At 40.8% G+C, this 22,980-nt stretch overlaps 2 protein-coding genes across 2 annotated transcripts in view; both read right to left on the minus strand.

The window, feature by feature from the left end:
• Positions 1–22,980, minus strand: part of LOC126068551 (zinc finger protein 91-like) — a 146,171-nt gene that overhangs the window by 51,532 nt on the left and 71,659 nt on the right.
• The window catches only part of LOC126068559 (zinc finger protein 124-like), a 146,149-nt gene continuing 128,086 nt past the window's right edge, over positions 4,918–22,980 (minus strand). Inside the window, exon 3 of the mRNA XM_049871225.1 lies at positions 4,918–6,062. Coding sequence (XP_049727182.1) covers positions 5,998–6,062 — 65 coding nt within the window. The 3' untranslated portion in view covers positions 4,918–5,997. The remainder of the gene's footprint in view (positions 6,063–22,980) is intronic.

Genomic DNA, 22,980 nt, shown 5'->3' on the forward strand with positions numbered 1-22,980 from the left:
CTTGGAAACCCTATGGAGCAGTTCTACTCTGACCTACAGGGTCACTATGAGTTGGAATTAACTGGAAGTCATACACCACAAACAACAAAAATCTATACTACTGACAGAGCAATAAAGATAGAGCCATAGACAAAAAAAAAAAAAAAACAAATCCGCTGCCATCAAGTCGATTTCAACTCATACTCATAGCAATCCCATAGGACAGAGTAGAACTGCTCCATAGGGTTTCCAAGGAGCGGCTGGTAGATTTGAACTGCCGACCATTTGGTTAGTAGCTGAGCTCTTAACCACTATGCCCCTAGGGCTCCCAACCCATAGCCATTAAGTCGATTCTGACTCACTGCAGCCCTATAGGACAGAGCAGGACTACCTCAAAGGCTTCCCAAGGAGTGGCTGGAGGATTCAAACTGCCAGTCTTTTGGTTAGCTGCCATATCTTAGCCATTGCGCTACAAGGGCTCCTTATAAAAAATAGATATATATGCTAAATCTTAATAAATCTTCAAATGACAAAGGAGATGTCCACGTTCAGTAGACTGGACCAAGTCTTCCAGAGATGACACCTTAAAAAGTCTAGATGGAGTAAGACACATCTTCATTAAAGTATTAAACAAGATACTGAGGAACTGCCAGATGAAATTCAGAAAAATATGGAATAAGAGAGAGGGAAGTCAAGCATTTTGGCTGAACTTTATCAAGAGGGGGCTGATATAGTTAGAAAACTATGGAAACGAGGTTCATACGCAGGGGCATAAATAGGCGCCCAAGCATCCCAAAAGTGGGAGCCATAGGAATACAACACAAGGGCTTGGTGGCCTGGTCGTGAGTCACGCAAATGGGAATCTCATGTTCCAAACGTCTGAAGGTCTCTGACGTTAGCAGTAATTCCACACACCTGGCATAGCAAAAATGGGCAGTGCCCACACAGGCAGCCTCTTGGCCTCACCAAGTCAGAGGTGAGGAGGGCGTACCAAGAGGTAATCCAAGGAAGTGGCAAAGGTTCCTAATAACAAACGGGTGCTACTTTGCAAAGTGATCAAAACATTAATACTGTAGTATTATCTTCTTAAAGATGTTTCAGTGTATCAAGCGTCCCTTTAATATTTTACGTACAGAAAAGTCTACTATATATTACATAATAAGGCAAACACTTCACTAACTGATGTTAGATACGAACTGTACCTAAAGGTTCTGACGGACGCACAAATTTGACTTAAGGACAGACTTACGAACAGAACTCGTTCATAATTTGGGGGACTGCCTGTACTGCTATAAACAATTTAAAAGATAAAGGGGAGAGAAGGTAAAGATATTTCTTGCAAATTTCCAATTAATAAACATAGGAGAAATGATTGAAATAGAAAACATTTGGCACATTCATAAGGTTTCTGTCCACTGTGAGTTCATTTATGCATAGTGAGGGCTGAGGAATCACAAAAGGCTTTCCCAAACTCCTTACATTCATAAGGCCTCCATCCACTGTGAATTGTCTTTAATGAGAGATAAGGTATGTCTAAAGACTTTCTCCCAATCTTTATGTTCATAAAGGCTTTCTCTACTGTGAGATCTTATGTGTATAGTGAGGTGTAAGAACGAAAAGCTTTCCCACATTCCTTACCTTCCTAACATGTCAATCCGCTGTGAGTTCTCGTGTGTTTAGTGAGGTGTGAGGCTTGACTAAAGGCTTTCCCACATTCCTAAGATTTCACTCCACTGTCAGTTCTCGTATGTGTGTTGAAGCATGAGGACCACCGAAAGGCATCCCCACATTCCATACATTCATAAGGCCTCCACTCTGAGTTCTTATATGTTTAATGAGGGATGAGGACTGACTAAAGGTGTTCCCACATTACTTACATTTATATGGCTTCTCTCCACTGTGACTTCTTATATGTGTTGTGAGGTGTGAGGCCTGAGTAAAGACGTTCCCACATTCCTTACATTCATAAGGTTTCTCTCCACTGTGAGTTCCTTTATGCGCAGTGAGGCCTGAGGGATAACTAAAGCATTTCCCACATTCCTTCCATTCATAAGGCTTCCCTCCACTGTGAGTTCTTATATGTCTAGTGAGGCCTGAGGGATAACTAAAGCATTTCCCACATTCCTTACATTCATAAGGCTTCTCTCCACTGTGACTTCTTTTATGTACACTAAGAACTGAGGGCCATCTAAAGGCTTTCCCACATTCCTCACATTCACAGGGTCTCTCTCCACTGTGAGTTCTTTTATGTGTAGCAGTGGGCTGAGTAACACCTAAAGGTTTTCCCACATTTCTTACATTCGTAAGGCCTCACATCACTATGAGTTCTTCTATGTTTAATGAGGTATTTTTGCCTGAATATAGGCTTTCCCACATTCCTTACATTCATAAGGCTTCTCTCCACTGTGACTTCTTTTATGTACAGTAAGAACTGAGGGCCATCTAAAGGCTTTCCCACATACCTCACACTCATAAGACCTCACATCACTGTGAGTTTTTCTGTGTTGAGTGAGGTATTTGGCCTGACTAAAGGCTTTCCCACATTCCTTACATTCATAGGATCTGTCTCCACTGTGAGTTCTTTCATGTAGAATGAGGTGTGAGAATCATCTAAAGGCTTTCTCACATTCCTTACATTCATAAGGTTTATCCATATTAAGAAATTTTTTATGTAACGTTTTTTTTAGCGATAAAGGACCATAGGTTTTAAGACATTCTTGACATTCACTCATCTGACCTCTTACATGTGTCCAGAAGGATGAGAAACTACAGGAATCCTTCCCACATTCATTACATTCACAGCATTTCTCACTGGTGAGTCTCATCACAAGATTCCTAAAGGTTGAGATACAAATGAAGTCCTTCTCAAACACCTTACATTTATTGGGTTTCTTTCCATTAACGGTTCTCATAGGAGTGGTTGGCAGAGAGGGAGAACTGCAGGCTTCTCCATATTCCTTACACTGACAGGTTCTGCGTCCATTGTAAGATCTCGTACGATGGTTACGTGGTAAGTGATCCATGAAGGCTGTTGCACAGTTATGGCATTGAAAAGGATTTACTTCGGGAGGATTTCTTTTAAGTCCGGTAAGATCTGGAATCCAACAGAAGGCTTCCCAACATTGACTGCCTTCGTTACTTTCATGGAGGTTCTCTGCTGTATGACTTCTATTAAAAATAGGCAACATGTGTTGGAAATAAATTTTTTCCGTTGCGCTATTACCAAACACAGTGAAAGTACATGGTCTTGGTCCTGATTTGTCACATGTTTCACAGATTAAATCGTCTACGATAAATACTACCATTATGGCACTGTTTTTCTAAAACATGAGACTTCTGATCATTGTATCCAAGTGAAATATATTTCAAATACTCGAAACCTGACTCATTTTTTAAATATGTTGTATTAGGAAAGTTCTCTGAACACACATACAGCTAGATTCATTTATACATACATAGATATATCTACACATGCATACATACACCTTCTACTCACGTATCAACCTTGAGATTCCAAAGATCGGGTCATTGTGCCAAAACGGAGGGTAACCACATCAGATCATAAAATGGAGGATGACTATATCGTTACATAACTGCCAAAGTATATCCTTACATGACTGCCAGACCACTGAGATTCACGGCCTAGCCAAAGTGACACATCATCTTAACCATCATAGCCAGTGTTACTCTGGCCTTGCACCTCAGCGTTGTTTACTTGCAAATGTATGTTGTTGATGTGCAAAATAGTCGGAGAGTAGATTTTTCACTATTGTCTTAAATGTAAAATGTTGGGTACAGAAATAGTCAATAAGTGAGGAGGAGGTGTATTTATTACTATACATCAAGGCTTCAGAACGGTTTGTAAGAGTTCAGGAACTGACAACATAAATGAAGACAGTATACACATTCCATCAACAACCAAGCTTGTTGTCCTGTGATTTTGATCCAAACAGGAAACAAAGAGCAACACTCTGCTCACAAATGGTGGCCTATATGCCACACCGAATGTGTGTTTCTCTTCACAGTCTTGCCAATAATTCCGATCACCCACACAGATCCTCAAACTTTCAGGAGCTTGATGCAAGAGATTGCTTTTCTGGTAGGAATGTGGAGAGCAACACGCATCCAAAGTGGCGCAGTCCACCAGAATCTTTGAGCAGGGCACCACTGATTGTTTGCTAATTGAGTCAAAATCCAAACAGACGAAACCCCAAGTATGGCCTCAGGACACCCATATAGCTCAGTAATGTGGTCACACCTGTGGTTCACCCTTCAACCAAACATTAGACAGGCCCATAAAACAAAAAAGAAACTAAAGGGGCGCAGCAGCCTAGGAGCAACGACAAGAAGGCATGACGGTACAGGAAAGGTGGTAATGGAGAACCCAAGGTTAAGAAGGGGAGACATGTCGTGGGGTTGGCAGCCAATGTCACAAAACAGTATGTGCATTAGTTGTGTAATTAGAAACTAGTCCGCTGAGTAAACCTTCATCTAAAGCACAATAAGAAAAAATGTAGAAAAAAAAAGCAAATGGGCAACATATTTGGTTGCCCTACAATGTATCCGCTGCCCTCGTTACTTTGGCATTAGCTGAATCGTAACAACATGCGTGAAGTCCTAATACACATACATATATACACACATATGTATGTATTTCTATGTCATCACACTTTAGGACTTTCTCCTGAGGCACTGTTTTCTCTTCCTTGAATGACACTCACCTCAAATGTCTGCCCTGGTTTTTATACTGATCTTTATTGCCGTGCAATTCAAAGGTTTCTCCTAACATGGACAACGAGGTATTATTCTTCATGTATCGCACCACTGTACATGCACTGGATAACTTTTCCCCATCATTAAAGTTTTGAGAGACTGACCCCATAATTCAAGTTCAGGTTCACGATATAAAACAAAAAAAGAAAGGAATTGTTAGGGGATAAAAAAGGCTCTGAACAAAGAAACACGCAGCCACGTTTTGCTGTTGCAGCACATTCACGATGGTTAAAAAGCAATTTACTAGGAAATACTTCCGTGAGGATTTACAGTGATGGCGACGTAAAAAAGGTGTAGCTAGGAGAGCCAAATAGAATAGCGTTGGGCATAACACACATGTAACATTAAAAGAGGCCAAAGGTCTCCATGACCACGGTTGTGAGGATTACTAAAGTCAGAAAAGTAAGCTCGGGTGTCTGCAAAGTTGTCTCCTCAACACAGTAGAGACTTTTTCTGACCAATTCAAATCTAATTCCCCCCAGGCAGGGCTGGTCCTTCAAAAAATTCTTGCTTTCCTGGTGCTTCCCCACACACTGGCCCTGGGTGAATCCTCTCTCCACTGTCCTCAGATCTTTTCCCTGTTTCTCTGGGAAAACAAATGCTTACAGCGGACATGGTGTTCACGGAGAAACACACATCACAAAGGAGGACTGTGAAGAGCAACGGACATTTCCTTGACATGGAGCCAACACTTTGCTCTTCGGGCTCTCTGAACATAGGTGTGAGTTTATGTGCACCAAGATAATCATATCAGTCTTGTAACAAACACAATAAAACTCTCTACCAGGTCGCACACCACTTATCTCTCAGTACCCCATAGGGACCCCTGGAGCCAGTATTTACACTTACAATGCTTCAAGACCCTCAGAACTTTTAATCACAAAGGAAATAAAAATTCACTTTAATACACAGAGCTTTATATTCATGGGGACGCCAGGATACGTGAGCTCCATAGACCAAAGGACCACCCCTGTTTTATTTAACAATTTATTGCCATTCCTCAGCCCAAATAAAGAAGCATCGTCAATGAGTAAAATACTTATGTTCACTAAAGAAATAAATAGGGGGGAAAAAAAAGAGTCATGCCATCCTTACCTACTGAGGCCAGGTTTCTGAAAGTTTCCATCATCACATCTCTGTAGAGAGTTCTCTGAGCAAGAGTCAGCAAAGGCCACTCTTCCTGGCTAAAGACCACAGCGACATCCTTGGCGATCACCGAGTCCTAAAACATCCCACACATTCGGATCAGGAGGGTACCATGTATTCCACTGTGTCCAAGGACAAAGGCTGAGGCTGACGGTCCTGGAGAACTGAGAATTGAAGGGGATTTGACACAAAGTTCTGTGCTCTAAGGTCTACTCGAGAGTACAGCCATCAGCCATGTCCCTTCACTAACTATATTCACTTCCTCCTCACTGACTGCGTCCTGTCTTGTGGCCTTCTAACGCACTGAAATAACATCACCACAGTTTGAAAGCTGCCAACTGCAGTCTTATTCGTCTCTCTTCATGGTCTAGGATAGTTAGAAAACATTGCAGAAATTTCAAAAATGCTCTCACTCAGATCACCACGTGTATCTCCTTGCATTAAGACCCACCAGAACATTTAACAAAACACAAAGCACACGGTGAGGATTAACAACTGGATAACACTTCAGAATGGCAGTTTTTCCTTCTGACCTTCACAGCCATGAGAGGAACAAGCGCCCGCACAAATTAGAAACCCAAAGCCCTGGGCTGGTTATATTTTCTTGAACTCTAGCAGATCAAGTGGTGACAGGTTCATCAGCTAAAAAAAAAAAAAAAATTCTTTCAGAGAATTATGGATTTTTATGTGTCAGTCAACTATTTTTCAAAAACTCACTTGTTCTGTCATACTTTCTGTCCCTTCCAGAGGCAGGCAAAGGTAATTAAAATTAAAACGAGTTCAGATGAGACAGGGAACATGAGAATCCAGATCTCCCCACAATTTTCAAATTCCAAGACCCCACCCAACTGGATGTACGCCAATTACATATTAGTGACTGCCCCCTCAACAAACATCAACGCATATGCCCTCACGCGCACACGTTCTCCTGCGATAAGATGACAGACGGCTACCTCTGCAGAAAGGACAACAGCATATACTTGTGTCTGCTGAGAAGTTACAACTTCCATTTTGTAAGGACCACCCAACACGATAAGCATAATCAATGACACCAAGTTACACGTGTAAACACTGTTGAATTTGCAAACGGTTCATTAGTTTTAATTTTTACAACAAAAACATATAATTTTGTAAGTAAGCTGAAATGCAGACGGATTAACTCTAAAATTGCCTGTGAAGCCTAGGAGAGAGGATTACCACCAACCCTCCAGAGGCTCCACTCCAAAATTCTCTAATATTTGCAGTCCCTGGAGGCATACATCCATGACTACCGGAACCCTGACATGTGGAATCCCCTGGTCTGTAAGTGTGACCTCTGTGACATAGCACCGATCCGTCGGCTTCCTCACATAGCGAGAGGGTGCTAAGTCAGAGCGGCTTTAGAGGAAGAAGGCTCCTCTTGTCAGAGAAGTGGTGAAATGTGCTGACTATGTCCTCTCTAATCAGTCCTGGTATGACGGGTCACAACAAATTTTGAGCTAGAAGCAACATCCAATAGTCCCCTCCACTGCAGTGGACCAGGTGCATGTTTTAAAGACATCAAAAACCCTAACGTTCATTATACGATAGAATAATGATAAAATATTCCACATATTGAGCAACTACCGTTTATGAAAAGTTTTTCAAAAGTTTTCAACACACTAGCTCATTTATATCTCATGGCTCTCCTACACGGATATCATTTCAAACAGCTCACAGTTGAATAAAGTTAGAGACAATCGATTAACCACGTGCTCGACGCTGCCAGCCAGAATGCTGACGTGCCAGGCTCAGGAGGCAGGTCCATTTGTCTTTGATGTCTCAATTTCTGACAACCCCGTTTCTGCTCATATGCTACAGTTTTGTTCTTAATCCTGGCTGTTATTCTCCAAAAGTACCATGGATGATCTAGAGCCCTGCTGGATACTAGGGAGACGAGACAAAGGAAACATCCTATTCAATTCACACAACCCGGAGATGCTTCTCCTGGTAAAGCCCTGTATCTCAGACAAGACTTTGTGCCTTCAGGTCCTTAACTGTGCTTATGTTCACTTATTAAAATTGATTTACGTCACATTGACACACAGTCTACTTCATGTTGACAAAGCAGATACAAATTTACAACGAAACAGAAATATATCTGGATAAGCATAAATCGTTAACTTTCAGAGACATTTTCCTGACGGCACTGCAATACACGGTGAGCAAATGTCTTCTTGGTGTATAAACTGATGTCCATCCTGGATACCAGTTAGTGCACGAGTCTGTGCATGTGTGTAAGCGAACAGTGGTGGACGAGGCCGAAGAGTCTGGCCCAGATGGGACTGCAAAAAAAAAAAAAAGAGAGAACAAAGGGGCGCGGGGGCCGCGGAGTGCAGGTGGGGGCAGGACATTTAGGACAGAGACCTCACACCTGGACAGGACTGCCCAGTCCACAGCTGCTCCCCCAGAACGCTCACTTCTGCTTCCGGTTTCCGGGACTCTAGATGCTCAATAGAGGGCTTCCGTGCAGGAACCTAGAGTGCTGTCTATCTGGGGACCTAGGGGCTCTGTGGTTCTCCCTGGTGTGTGGGATCTGGCCATGGCTGCCCTTCACTTCCTCTACAGAGAAACGCCTGGGTTTTCTTAAATGCGTATATGAACTGAAATGCAGAATTCAACAATCTAATATACTGAAGAGGGGTATGTTCTCTACATTTAATGACATTTCTTAGAAATGACATGAGACACTTTTAGCTACAGCTCACTGAGAAAGCTTAGTCAGATGGTACCATCTGGTAGCAAGGAATGCTGGGAAATAAAATGCTATTCCTAGGTGACCACAGTTAGAACCAAAACTCAGGAATTCTATGACTAAAGTCCAAAAGAACAACAAATATTGAAGGAGACCAACATCTGTTACCAAAAGTGGGCAATACTGACATACGTGTTGGGGGTACAAATAGCAGAACTTGAGGACTGATTTAACGGGCAGTGACTGATGAAAGCAGACAGAAAACTCGTAATTTCCACTTTTCTGACCTAACCAACAGGACAAATGGCAGTGCCTTTCTAGAAATGGAGAAATCAAAGGCAGAGAAACTTGAGGCAACACAGGATTCATTAGTTACTATGACGTTGTCCACACAGCCCTGAAGAACACAAGCAATTTTCCCATTTTCCTGTGCACATACTCAAAGATGTTTTATGACCTGAGATGTGTATCTGTAAGAGGCACAAAGACGAGGATCTAACTAAAGTTCTTTAAGGTTAATTTATTTTTACAAAAATACGGTGTGGGCCATTGAATGCATGTGTTAATTTCCCCCCAAACGGGGTCTGTGGGTGTTCTGGAATACTCCGTCAACCGCAGAAAGAAAAGCGCACTCACGTAAGAAGGCCAGATATAAGCACTCATAGGAGCCAGAGGATGCTACAGCACGCTTGGATACATGGCCACACAGGTGATTACACCCAGGGACAAAGCAACAACATGTTGGAACTATAGGAGAGGGCTTAAATTATGGCAAGAGGGTCTAGATCTTGGAGTTGGGATGTGCTAAGAACTTACTGACCAGTTTAAAAGTTTCTACTGCCTTAGTGTGGGAAAAGCCCAGGACCAGACAACAAGTATCAAGCCACAAGTTGTTTACAGCTTACCTAGGAAATGTCAACCAACATGGACAAAAAGTAGCAAACCTTCCAAGCCCACTGGCAGTCACTGGTGACAGACAGCAGGGACACAGGAGCATGTCCTGAGGGGGACAAGAGGAGCCGGTCCTAAGGAGGCCAAGAGAAGCCTCTCCTGAAGGAGCTGAGAGGCGGCCTGTCTTCAGGAGGCTACCAATAGAGATGCCGGTGTTGGGATAAGCTGGGACGTATGATGGGCCACAGCATTAAGCTGCCCATCAGGCACAAAGGGAACTCTTATGCAATGCACATACACTGTAAAACGAAACACTGACCCAAATCCTAAAGCAGACTACCTCCTAGGAATTTTATCTGACTTGCAGAGAGCAAAGTTTCAGCCCTGGGGAATAGGATCCATGACCAGAGAGCCTGGAGCTCTACGTTGGAAAGCACTAAAAGCTGAATATCCTAGAAGCAATTTGTAATTTCAGGGGTCACTTTGGAAAAATGACATCCCTCCTATTTCTCCTTCCACTTTGGGAAAATGAGTTCCCCTTTGCGTTGTCTTTTCTTTCCTCTTTGAGGAATACTTCTTTGGTGTTCAAGTTTTCTCACAGGGTCAGATACCTATACATCTGATATTCTGGCAAGTTAATAAGTTTTCTTTAGGACCTGTTTTTCTGCAGAATTGAGTCAATCTTACCAAGGAATTCATATACATTTTAAGACCCTGGGTTCCCTATTTGCTTTCTATTCTCTTACATTGTTTAAGAGTACAGGCCTGACTTTTCATCTGAACTCAATAGACTGATGAGTTTATGTTGTTTTTCTGTCATATTTTGCTCTGAAAGCTTGACTGTGATGTAGTAATTGTAACCGTAGTAATCTTTTAGTCCATTCAGTCCCATGTAGTTAATTTTGGTTCACTGTAATTCTGGACCAGCAGCACTATGTAACTGGTTGTTTTCTACACAAGAGTTCTAGAAATCTTAATTCAGTCTAGTAGTATCCACATTCAAACTATAGTAGTCTTTTTTATAAGGCTGAGAGATGGAATTACAAAAGTAATGCAAAGTTAAATAAAATCAATACAAAAATATAACCCAACTGAGGGAGCAGAAGAGCAGTGGGATGCAGACCCCAAATTCTCGTAGAAAGGCCAGACTTAACGGTCAGTCTGGGACTGGAGGGACCCCGGAGGCCATGGACCCCAGACCTTCTGTTACTCGAGGGCAAGAACCATTCCCAAAGCCAACTCTTCAGACAGGGATTGGACTGGACTATGGGATAGAAAATGATACTGGTGAAGAGGGAGCTTCTTGGAGCAAGTGGTCACATAAGACTATGTGGGCATTTCCTGTCTGGAGGGGAGATGAGAGGGCAGAGGGGGCCAGAAGCTACCCGAATGGACACAAGGAGAGAGAGTGGAGAGAAGTACTGTGCTATCTCATCAGAAGGAGAGCAATTAGGGGTGCATAGCAAGGTGTATGTAAATTTTTGTATGAGAGACTGAACTGATTTGTAAACTTTCACTTAAAGCGCAATAAAAATTAATTTAATATATATATATATAACCCAAACATATCTCTAACAATGACTTTCTTTTCAAGTGCTTTTTCACATATAATAGATAGTAATCTTGAGATGCAATAATGTATAGTGAGAATACCACATTTTTGCTAAAATAATGCACACCGTCTACACATTTGTTAACCAACCACGGCCTATCCTAGACCAGCTAGCATCCAGTTAAGCCCGAGCTTGGGGGAAAATCCAGCCTGGATTAGCAGCTGCCTTTCTGACCCACAGCTGATGCAAAGGCATCCAAGGGCCTGCCAGGAATAGAAACCTGTTATGTGGACCCAAAAAGAACAGCTTCTTTTTCTAACTCCCTGAGTTTTTACACAGCCATAGCAACTTAACGATTTTCATATACATAATTTAGTAACTTCAATTACATTAATCATGTCGTTCAACCATCACCAATATCTGCTGTCAAATTTTCCATCACCATAAACAAAAGAAACTCAATGCCTGCCACAAGTCTGAGTTGACTGGAAAGCAACTTTTTTTAGGTAGCATAGGTTGGTAGAGGGGAAAGTCTGGGTGATTCAGGATCTGACAATCACATCAGCATTGGCCAGGGATAAGGGCAGAGCCTGATGACATAATCATCCTGGGCTTTCTACTAGGTGAGTCCCACTAGCACAAAAGCAGCTGCACGTGATTTGGTCTATGAATTTTACACTGTCTTCTTTGAGTTCCTGGTCCCTATATCTCAATCTACTGTGTAAGTCCGGGCTCAACACACTACACAACCCCAGGCCAATTCTGCCCCAACAACTGCATTTATAAATAGCATTTCCTTGGAACATGGCCACGACAATTCAGGGAAATACTGCCTATAGCTGCTTTCAAGATACACTGACAGAGCCAAGGCTTTGCAAAGCTAAATATCTGGGCTGCAAAGTCTAAAGTGTTTACTATGTAGTCCTTTACAAAAGTGTTTGCTGGACCCTGCTCTAAGTCATGGTACAGAACACATTTCACTTTCAAAGTAAACTTTCTTACTAGAAAGGAAATGAACACCCTACCCGTGTATGTAACTTAAAACCTGTCACATCACTTGAAATATGTGAATGTGTACCCAAGCTACACCCATCAAATGACAGGATCAGAGGGAACATGTACCATAAAAACACTTTGTCCAAAATAAGCCGTGCTTTCCCCCGCCCTTCCAGTTCTTCTAGAATCTGCAAGATTCAAAACAGAAATAAGTAGCAGGAGGATCAAGATGGTGGCACAGATACGGCAGAAGTTGGAGGTCAGGCTTCCCAATAGTGGGAGCCATATCATTATATCACAGAGACTACATGGCCTGGCTGTGATTCATCCAAAAGGGAATACTGAGCTCTGAATGATCTAAGGTTTCTGAGATTGGTAACAGTAACTCCAAACACCAGTCTTGGCAAAAAAAAAAAAAAAAAAAAGCTCTTTGGAAAAAGAAAAATTATATCTTCAATTATGTCCTTAGTTGAAATATCTAACATATTGACAACCATTAAGCCTTGATAACAAATATATGAACAACTCTTATTCTTTTAGTATACCTTAAACATGATTCCAAATAATAAAAAAAATCTAAAAAATATGACATCACAGAACCACAAAATTATCAGACACACAGGAAATGAACCAAATAGACAACAGGAATAGATACGAGAAACTAAACATACTCATAAATTCTATACTGAAACACATGATTACAAAATTAGAAGAGGTAGATAGGTTTCATATCATTAGATACACAGCAGGAAGTAGGTTTAGTGAACTTAAAGATTGTTGTTTTTACATGCAATTGCGTCAATTCCGAATCACTGCGATCCCATGTACAACAGAACACTTTTAGGTCCTACGCCATCCTAACAATACTTGCTATGCTTAGGCCAACTGTTAGAACTTCTGTGTAAATCCATCTCTTTGAAGGTCTTCCTCTTTTTTGCTGAACCTCTGCTTTACCGAGCGTGATGTCCTTCTCCAGGGACTCATTCCTCCTGACTACACGACGAAAGTATGTGAGACGCAGTCTTGACATTCTTCCTTCCAAGGAGCATTCTGGTTGCACTTCTTCCAAGACAGATTTGTTCGTTCCTTCGGTAATCCGTGGTATAGTCAATATTCTTCCCCCAGCACCATAATTTGAAGGCCTCAATTCTTCGCTCTTCTTTATTCACTGCTCAGCTTTAAAATGCAAATTAGGCAATTGAAAACAGCCTGGCTTGAGTCAGGTGCACCTAAGTCCTCAGGGTGACATCTTTGCTTTTTAACACTTTAAGGAGATCTCTTGAAGCCCATTTGCCCAAGATAATGTGTCTTTTGATTTCCTCACTACTGCTTTCATAGGTGTTGATTGTGGAACCAAATAAAGTGAACTTAAAGATAGGTACAAAAATCAACAGAATAAAGCAGAGCTATAAAAGTTGGAAAACACTGATGGAATGGAAGGAAAAAGAGGACAAAAAAACTCATGAGAAGGAAAGTAGAGGTGGGTTAAAGTGGGCAAACCTTTCTTCCTGTAATACCCAGAGATCTTGTTTGTGGATATTCTGCTTTTTGTGAAAAAGCCTCTTTTCTCGAGATTCCTTCTGGGTTTTTAAAAATCAATTCAATGCTTTCAATTTAATCTCATACCCTTTGTACCTCTCATTCCAGGAGTGAGGTCAGAATTAGTCTCAATCCCTAGTACCACTTGGGAGTTGATCTTCTTCCACTCTCAAGTAAAATCCCTTGTCCTTTTACTGTCTTTTGTCTATACCAGCTTCTTTCCATCTTCACTGTTCTATGCCCATGTCCCAGTCTTTTAGTGGACTGATCCATGACTTTTGAATCTGGCTCATCCTATTACAAAGATGCCCCCTTGCAGGAACTCAAGTCCTGGATCCATTGCCCACTAGGGATACAGTGTTTCCGTGTTGCTCGTTCTTACTGTTTGCAGCTGGGCAGAGGCCAACATCCCCTGTAAGTTCAGGTAAGGAGTTGTGCAGGGGCAGGGTCCATGCTCTGCATTTCCCTCCCCCACCACCTGATGAAGGGGGCTCACATGTGCGGTGCCTAGGAGGGCAGCCTCCTAGCCTCCCAAACTCAGAGGTGAGAGAAACGTATCAAGACAGAATCCAATAAAGTGGCAGAGGTTCGTAATAACACACGGTTACAACTTTGTAATGCACATCAAAATGTCATTACTGTTATCACTGTACTATCATGTTGAAAATATTGTATTGAAACTACAAGTGTTTTCTTAGACCTTTTTTATGCATAGAAAGGTACCCTGTACAGTATATTCTAAGGAAAACATCCGACTAAATGACATTACATACAAATAATCGTACCTAAGCGTTCCGGCGTGCAAATTCAACTAAAAAACGCACTTAGGAATGGAACTCCATCATAATCTGCACTGCCTATACTATTATGAATAATCAAAAACAAATATCAGAGTGAAAGAAAATCTATTTCTTTCAGAATGCCAAGTTATAGATATATTTTATTGGATATCGGAACAAAAAATATCATCCGGTAAAGACCACAGTAATAATAATACATAATTATATGCAAATACTAACATAGGTAGGCCAAAGTACAATGAAAACCAGAGTATTTACACAGTCTCAAACTATCACTATATGACAGTTATTAATTATAACAGACAAAACAGTTTACGATAAGAATGGAAGGAATGTTTCAAATATGAAAACAAAACAGTCTGATCCAAATATGAGTGTATTTTATTGTTTCCAAAATAACATCAAGGATATAACATTAAATAATATAAAACCTCATTTGCTCAATGCTATTCCCTGCAGCCTCATTGGTAATAGCAAAGACTTTAACAAAGGTAAAATTTAGCTTAGACTGAGAAAGTAACAAACACTTATGAGGACAGTCCCAGTTACAATGAAACTGGCATTTCTCCCAAAGGCATAAATTATGTTTGAGGATCCTTTGAGTTAGTATTAATTTCTTACTAAAAGTCTTTGTTCTTTATTTATAAACTTTCAGAAATTTGTTGTTCAAAAGCATAACTGTAAGGATGAAATATCTCACTTTTGATCTAAGAGTAATCAATCAACTCGCTGTGAGTTCTTCTATGTGAAGTGAGGTGCGAGGAACAAATAAAGGCCTTCCCACATTGCTTATATTCATAAGGTTTCTCTCCACTGTGAGTTCTTTTATGCATAGTAAGGGCTGAGCAATAAATAAAAGCTTTTCCACATTCCGTACATTCATAAGGCCTTACTCCATTGTGAGTTTTTTTATGTCTACTGAGAGCTGGGGAACAACTGAAGGTTTTCCCACATTGTGTACATTCATAAGGTTTCTCTCCACTGTGAGTTTTTTATGTGAAGTGAGGGGGGAGGAACGAATAAAGGCTTTGCCACATTCCTTACATTCATGAGGCCTCTCTCCACTGTGAGTTCTTATATGTGAAGTGAGGTGGGAGGAACAAATAAAGGCTTTCCCACATTGTTTACATTCATAAGGTTTCTCTCCACTGTGAGCTCTTTTATGCATAGTAAGGCATGAGGAATATATGAAGGCTTTCCCACATTCTGTACATTCATAAGGCCTCACTCCATTGTGTGTTTTTTTATGCCTAATGAGGGCTGTGGAACAACTAAAGGCTTTCCCACATGGTATACATTCATAAGGTTTCTCTCCACTGTGAGTTCTTTTAGGTGAAGTGAGGTGGGAGAAACGAATAAAGGCTTTCCCACATTCCTTACATTCATGAGGCCTCTCTCCACTGTGAGTTCTTATATGTGAATTGATGTGTGAGGGACAAATAAAGGCTTTCCCACACTGTTTACATTCATAAGGCCTTTCTCCACTGTGAGTCCTTTTATGCACACTGAGGGATGAAGAACTACTAAAGGATTTCCCACACTGATTACATTCAAAAGGTTTCTGTCCACTGTGAGTTCTTTTATGCATACTAAGGGCTGAGGAATAACAAAAGGCTTTCCCACATTCCTCACATTCATAAGGCTTATCTCTGTTAGGACATTTTTTAGGTAAAATGAGGGATAAAGGACTACAGATTTTACAACATTCTTTATATGAATGCTTATGGCCACTCACGTGTGTACAAAGGGATGACAAACTACAAAATCCTTTCCCACATTTGTTGCATTTGCAGCATTTCTCACCAGTGAGTGCTGTCACAGGATTCTTAAGGGTTCACATACAAATCATATCCTTCCCAGACACCTTACATTTATGGCATCTATTTCCATGAAGAACTCTCAAAGGAGTGGTTAGGTGAGAGGAACACCTGCAGGATTCTCCACATTCCTTACCCTGAAAGGCACTGCATCTGGTGGAAGATCTGATATGATGGTTATATGCTGAGTGATCCATGAAGACCTTTCCACAATCAGAGTATTCAAAAGAGTTTACTCCTGGAGGGTTTCTTTTGAGTGCAGTAAGATCTGGAATCCAGCTGAACGTTTTCCAAGACTGAGTGCCCTCATTACTTTCATGGAAGTTCTCTACTGTATGACTGCTGTTAAAAATAGGGAACATGGTGTTGGAAATTAATGTGTTCCCATTTCACCATTACCAAATATTCAGAACATGCTTGCTTTCTTCCTGACTTGTCCCATGTTTCCTAGGTTAAATCCCCTAGTACAGATACGACCATTACTCTCACAGAGTATCCTTAAAATAAGAGGCTTTCTGATAACCGCGTCCAGGTGAAATACGTTTCAAATACTCTGTATCTCACTCATCTATTTTAATATGCTGTAATATACAAATTTCCAAAGCGCATACTTTTCCATATATATTCATATACATAGACGTCTACGTGTGTGTGTTGTGTACACCTTCTCCTCATTTATCAACATGGTTAAGTTCCAAAGACCAGCTCGTTATACAATTTTGGCATTATGTGAAAATGGAGGATGACATTAGATCAGAAAATAAAGGATGACAACATGATTCCATAATCACCAAGTTATATCATTACATAAGTGATAAACCAGTGAGAATCATGGCTCCGCCATGTTGACACAATTTTAACCATCACAGCCGGCATTACTTAGTTTTCATCTCAACATTCATTACCGCCAAATATCCATCATTAACGCTGAAAATAGTCGGATACTAGATTTTTTTTATCATAATCATACATGCAAAATAGATACAGAGACAGTCAAAAGTGAGAACGTATACGTTTGTAGGTATCAAGATTTGAAAATGGTTCGTAATGCTTCAGGAACTGCCTACAGAAACAAAGGCAGCAAATACTTTGCATAGAAACTAAATATTTTGCCCATTCAATTTTGACGTCAGTAGGTAAAAAACAGCTGTGCCCCGCTCAAAGATAGCAGTCAAGTGTGTGTCAATTTGAATGTATGTCGTTCTTCAGGGTCCTGTCAATAATCTACTCTCCCACATGGACACCAAAACTCTCAGGAGCCTGATGCAGGAAACTGGATTACCGGCAGGACTGCAGAGAGTGACACATACTCAAAGTAGCACAAATAGTTGCCATTCTTGAGCAGGGCACCACTGGTTATTTCCTACTTGGGTCCAAACCTGACAGGGAACAGATTTGTTTTCTATGCAATGCATACACTGCCCTCGTTTACCTTGGCAAGTACTAAACATTTACAATACTGGCTGAAAGTGCTTATATACATAGATAAATATATATGGGTGTACATTACTGTCAGGACACTTTTGGTCTTCCTCCTGAGGCACTGTTTTCTTCTTTGAATGACACTCACTTCAAATATTTCCCCTGGGTTCCAGAGTGATCTACATTGCCACGCCATCTGTAGACTTCTCCTAACATGGACAACTGGGGGGTTATTCTTTATGTATTGCAGCATTGTATCTTCACCGGATAACTTTCCTCCATCAATAAGGTTCTGGGAGACTGACCCAAATATTCAAGTTGAGGTTCAAAATACGAAATAAAAAACAGAGGAGTTATTGAGAAAAAGGCTGCTGTGAACAAAGATAGACTTAACCACATTTCATTGAGCACATTCACAATGGTTAAAAAGCAATTTCTACGAAATAATTCCATAAGGACTGAGAGTGATGGTGACATAAATAAGTGTAGTTAGGAGAACGAAGAAGAAAAATACTGGACACGATACACAATATAACATTAAAGAAGAAAAGGCTCTCCTCTCCGTGACCACGGTTTTGACGACACTGCTAAAGTCAGAAAAGTAAGTTCAGGTATCTGTGACGTAGTTTCCACAACCCAAAAGGGAGTTTTTTTAGCTGACTAATTCAAATATAATTCCATTCACACAGGGCTTGCCCTTCCAAAAATTCCTGCTTTCCTGCTGCTTCCTGACACAGGGGTCCTGGATGGGTCCTATCCTCACTGTACTCAGATCTTTCCTTTTTTCTCTGAGAAATCAAATGGGTATAGCTCACATGGTCCTATTGGAGAAATGCACATCATGACAGAAGACGGTGAAGAGCAATGAACATTTTCCTGACAGTGAGCCAATATTTTCCTCTTCAGGATCTCTGACGATAGACAGGTGTGACTTTATATACAGCAAAATAATCATGTTGAACTTGTAATAAATAATGTAAAACTCTCCACAAGGTCCTAAACCACCTACATCTCAATGTCCCATAGTGACCCTGAAGCCAACGCTTACACTTACAACACTTAGAAAGCCTCAGGGCTTTTCATCACAGGAGAAATGAAAACTCACTTTAATATAAGAAGAGCTTTATGCTCATCCAGAATCCAGGATATGTCAGCTCCATGGACCAAGGGAGCACACCTGATTTAGTTAACCATTTATTCCCATTCCTAAGCCCAGATTCTGGAGTAAAGTCAATGAGTCAAATATTTTTGTTTGCTAAAGAAAGAAGTAAAAAAAGAAAAGATGCCCTTCTTACCTACTGAGGTCAGGTTTCTGAAGGTTTCCATCATCACATCTCTGTAGAGTTTCCTCTCAGCAACATCCAGCAATGCCCACTCTTCCTGGCTAAAGACCACAGCCACGTCCTCAATGACCACTGAGTCCTAAAACATTCCATACATGATGAATCAGCAAGGTTCCATGGACTTCAGTGTCTACAAGAAGGAAGGGTAGGGCTCACAGCCCAGGGGAACTAAGAATTCAAAGGGATTTGACACAAAGTTCTGCATTTTACCAAGGTTTACCTTTGGCTAGTCATCAGTCTCTTCCCTTCACTAACTACATTCACTGCCTCATCGATTCCATCCTGTCTCATACACTTTCAACAAGCACAAATAAGCTTTCCACAGTTTGACTGAGACCCACAGAGCAGAAATTAGAGAAATACTCTCATTCAGACTATCACTTCCTTGTTACAAAACAATTCCACTTCCTTCCATAGGACCCACCAGAACACTCAACAGAACAAAAAGCAAAGGGAAAAGGTAGGCTGAGGTATTACCAAGTGGAAAACACTGCAGAAGGACAGTGTTTCCTTTTGCCCCTCACAGCCATGGCAGGACCAAGGTCCTACACAAACTGGCAAACCAGGACCCTGAGCTGATCATATGTTCTCGAACTCGAAGACATCAGAAGGTGACAGATTCACCTGCTGAATTCTTTTGGAGAATTAGGAATTTTTACAAGTCAATCACCTATTCCTCAAAAACTCAGTTCTTCTGTCATCTTCTGCCCTTTTCAGAAACATGCAAAGGGAATACAATTTTAAGAGCTTAGATAAGACAGGAAACAGGAGAATCCAGACTGCCACACAATCCTCACATTTCAAGATGTGATGTAACTGTACATTAATTATTAGTGACTGCTCCCCTCAACAAACATGAATTCATACATCCTCAAATAAAAAGAATCTAATGTTACCCTATGCCAAAGAGCAAAACCTTCGCAGACACAAGAACGGCACACCCTTGCGTTTGCCGAACGAGAAGAGGTTAGGATTTCCATTTCATAATGACGGCACAATGTGAGGAACGTAATCAATGTCATCAAGTCATACACGGTAAACTTTGTTGAATTGGCGAATATTACAGTATATGTAATATCTGCAACAATAGACACCATTTTTTAAGTAACGTGAAGTGCAGTTTATCTGTTAAATTGCCTGTGAGGCCTAGGAAACAGTTACACACCAGCCCTCTAGAGACTCCACTCCAAAATTCCCTCACATTTGCAGCCCCTGGAAGGCACACAACCACGACTATCTGAACCCTGACCACTGGAATCCCTGGGTCTGTAAGAGTGACCTCTGTGAAAGAACACCAATCCATTGGCTTCCTCCTGTCATGAGGAAAGAAAAGGCTCCTAAACCAGTGCAGCTTTACAGTAAAAAGACTCCTCATCTTAGGGAAGGGGTGAAATGAGCAGTCTATGTCATTTCTAATCAATCCTGGTATGACGAGATCACGACAACATATTGGAGTGGCGATACATTCTACATAAAATGCAGGCCAGTAAGGGGATAAGCAGCCAAGTAACAGAAGTATATTTCCCTTTAGTAAATTAGTGAAGGGAGCAAAATGATTATTTCACAAAACATTAACTAGCGAAACTTGGCTTGGCAAGAGAAAAAGGGATAGCACTTTCAGTTCTAAAAAATTAGAAGCAGACTGTAAACATTCTGCAAACACTCATATATGTTTAACATGCTTTTTGATGTCAACAAGTCCCAGAGCAGAGGTACAGGAGCCAAAGGGCTCCACGAAACTTCATGCCCAGTAAAGGAAACATATACTGCTTAAACCCAGGGAAAGAAAAAAGTCATTAGCAGTAGGTCAACCATGTAAAGTTAGGAAATGGGAAAAACAAAAGCAGAATAAAGGAATATTATGAACAAAGTAACAAGAAAATAAAGACCACGATAATGACACAAAACACAAATGAAGGCTTCCAGTTTCTGGTCTGATATAGAAGGAGCTTGAAAGCTGTCACTTCCATCCTCACAAGAAAAAACGAAATATCCTGAACTCAGAAAATTGACGTAACATGGGCAAACGGGTGTCCTAAAACTGGAGGGACACATAAGCAGCTATGGAGAATCATACCAGAGCAAAAACCTCCTCTAGGATCAGTATCAGGGAAGGAAAACTTAAAATACAGTTGATGAATTGCTGGAGAGTGGATGTGGACCAACTTCCAAGTTAAAAATGCAAGGGGGCCAAACTTAGGTGAATCCAGAGTTTTCTGAGTTTTACCTACAGGAACCCGATCAGGTCCTCAGTGAGACCATCAGGGAAAAATCTTATGATTCCTTCTAGTAGGGGGAAGAGGAAAAGAAGCCATTTCAAAAATTTCCCAGAGGGTTTCGTTCTACCTGATAAAGCCTCCCTCAAGGGAACCTATTTTACAGAGTGTAACTGATCTGCAATAGTAAAACATCCAACTGCAGCCTCATCTAGGCTTCCTGTCTCACCAAAGTGGGTGAGGGGGAGCAGAGGAGCACCTGTAGGGTCACTGCCCAGGGCACAGGCTCACTAAGACTGAGAATTAATCACTGGGCTGTCTCAGGCCTCCCTTTTGTCCCTACCTTACAGCCTCATCTATAGGGCTCCTACGTAATAACAGCATTCCAACAGAATTGCAAGCCTCAGGCCTGATATAAGAAGTATCTAGGAAGCCCAGACACAATAGGTAAGAAAAAAACAAGCACATCAGAGCAACTGAGAACTACAGTATACACAGCCTAATGACTAGCCAGGAAAAAATAAATCTCCTAAGAAAGGCCTATTTATTTACCTCCTTTCTTTTACTTAATACATAATCCCTGTCTTTCAACAAAAATCTACCAGGCATACTAAAGACAAAACCACAGCTTGAAGAGACAGTGCAAGCATCAAGATCAGCCTGAGGTAGAGCCAACATTTTGTAATCATCAGACCAAAAATTTCGACTAACACACTTTGAGTTATTCTAACACTAAAAATGCTAATAATAAAGGACAGAACATGTAACAACACAAGGTAAAGTTACCAGAGAAGGAAACCGTAACAAGGAAACCAAAGGAAATGGCACAAATCCATTGCTAGTAACAACAATGAAAACCACCTTTAACTAATTCCTCAAATGACAGGAGAAAGCCAAGAAGACATTAGTGAGCTTGAAAATATGTTAATGAACTCAAAACTGATATGAAAAAGATGGAACAGAATATGCAAAAACTCTCAGACAATTACTAGAAGAGGGTTATCCACATATTTAGGATGCCAGAAGGGAAAGAAAATAGAAACAAAAAGAAATATTTCAGGTAATAATGACTGAGAAACTTAGAAAAGCTAAGAGACACACGAAACCAAAGATTTAGGAAGCTCAGAGAATACCAAGGAGAACAAATAGCAAAAAACTGTACCTGGTGATGTCACATTCAAAATGCACAAAATCAAAAAGAAAATATGGAAAGAAGCCAGAGGAGAAAAAAAATCAACTTTTTACTGAAAAGAACGGTTAGAATTAGAGTATATTTGTCTTAAGAAATCATGCAAACAAGGAGAATGAAACATTTAGCATTTTGTTGAGAGAGAGAGACAAAAAAAAAGACTACACTAGAATTCTGTACCTAGCAAAACTAGCCTTTAAAGGGAAGGAGGAACATAGAAAATAACAAGCGTTGGCAAGGATGTGGAGAAACTGGAACCATCATCTATTGCTCTTGGGAATGGAAAACGGCACACCTCCTGTGGAAAGCTTGGCAGTTCCTCAAAAAGTTCACCCCACAGCTACGATATGACCCAGTAATCCCACTCCTGTGCAAATAAACAGAAGAATTAAAGACAGAAAATCTGTATGCCAATATTCCTTGCAGGATTATTCACAAGAGCTAAAATACGGAAGCAACCTAAATGCCCATCAACACATGAATGGATGAACAGAATAAGAGTCTATCCACGCAACGGAATACTGATTAGCTACAAAGAGAAATAAGTCCTGATAGATGCTACACTACAGATGAACTTTTAAAATGTTATGTTGAGTGAAATTA

Source organism: Elephas maximus, chromosome X (assembly GCF_024166365.1).
Source record: "Elephas maximus indicus isolate mEleMax1 chromosome X, mEleMax1 primary haplotype, whole genome shotgun sequence".
Taxonomy (NCBI): Eukaryota; Metazoa; Chordata; class Mammalia; order Proboscidea; family Elephantidae; genus Elephas; species Elephas maximus.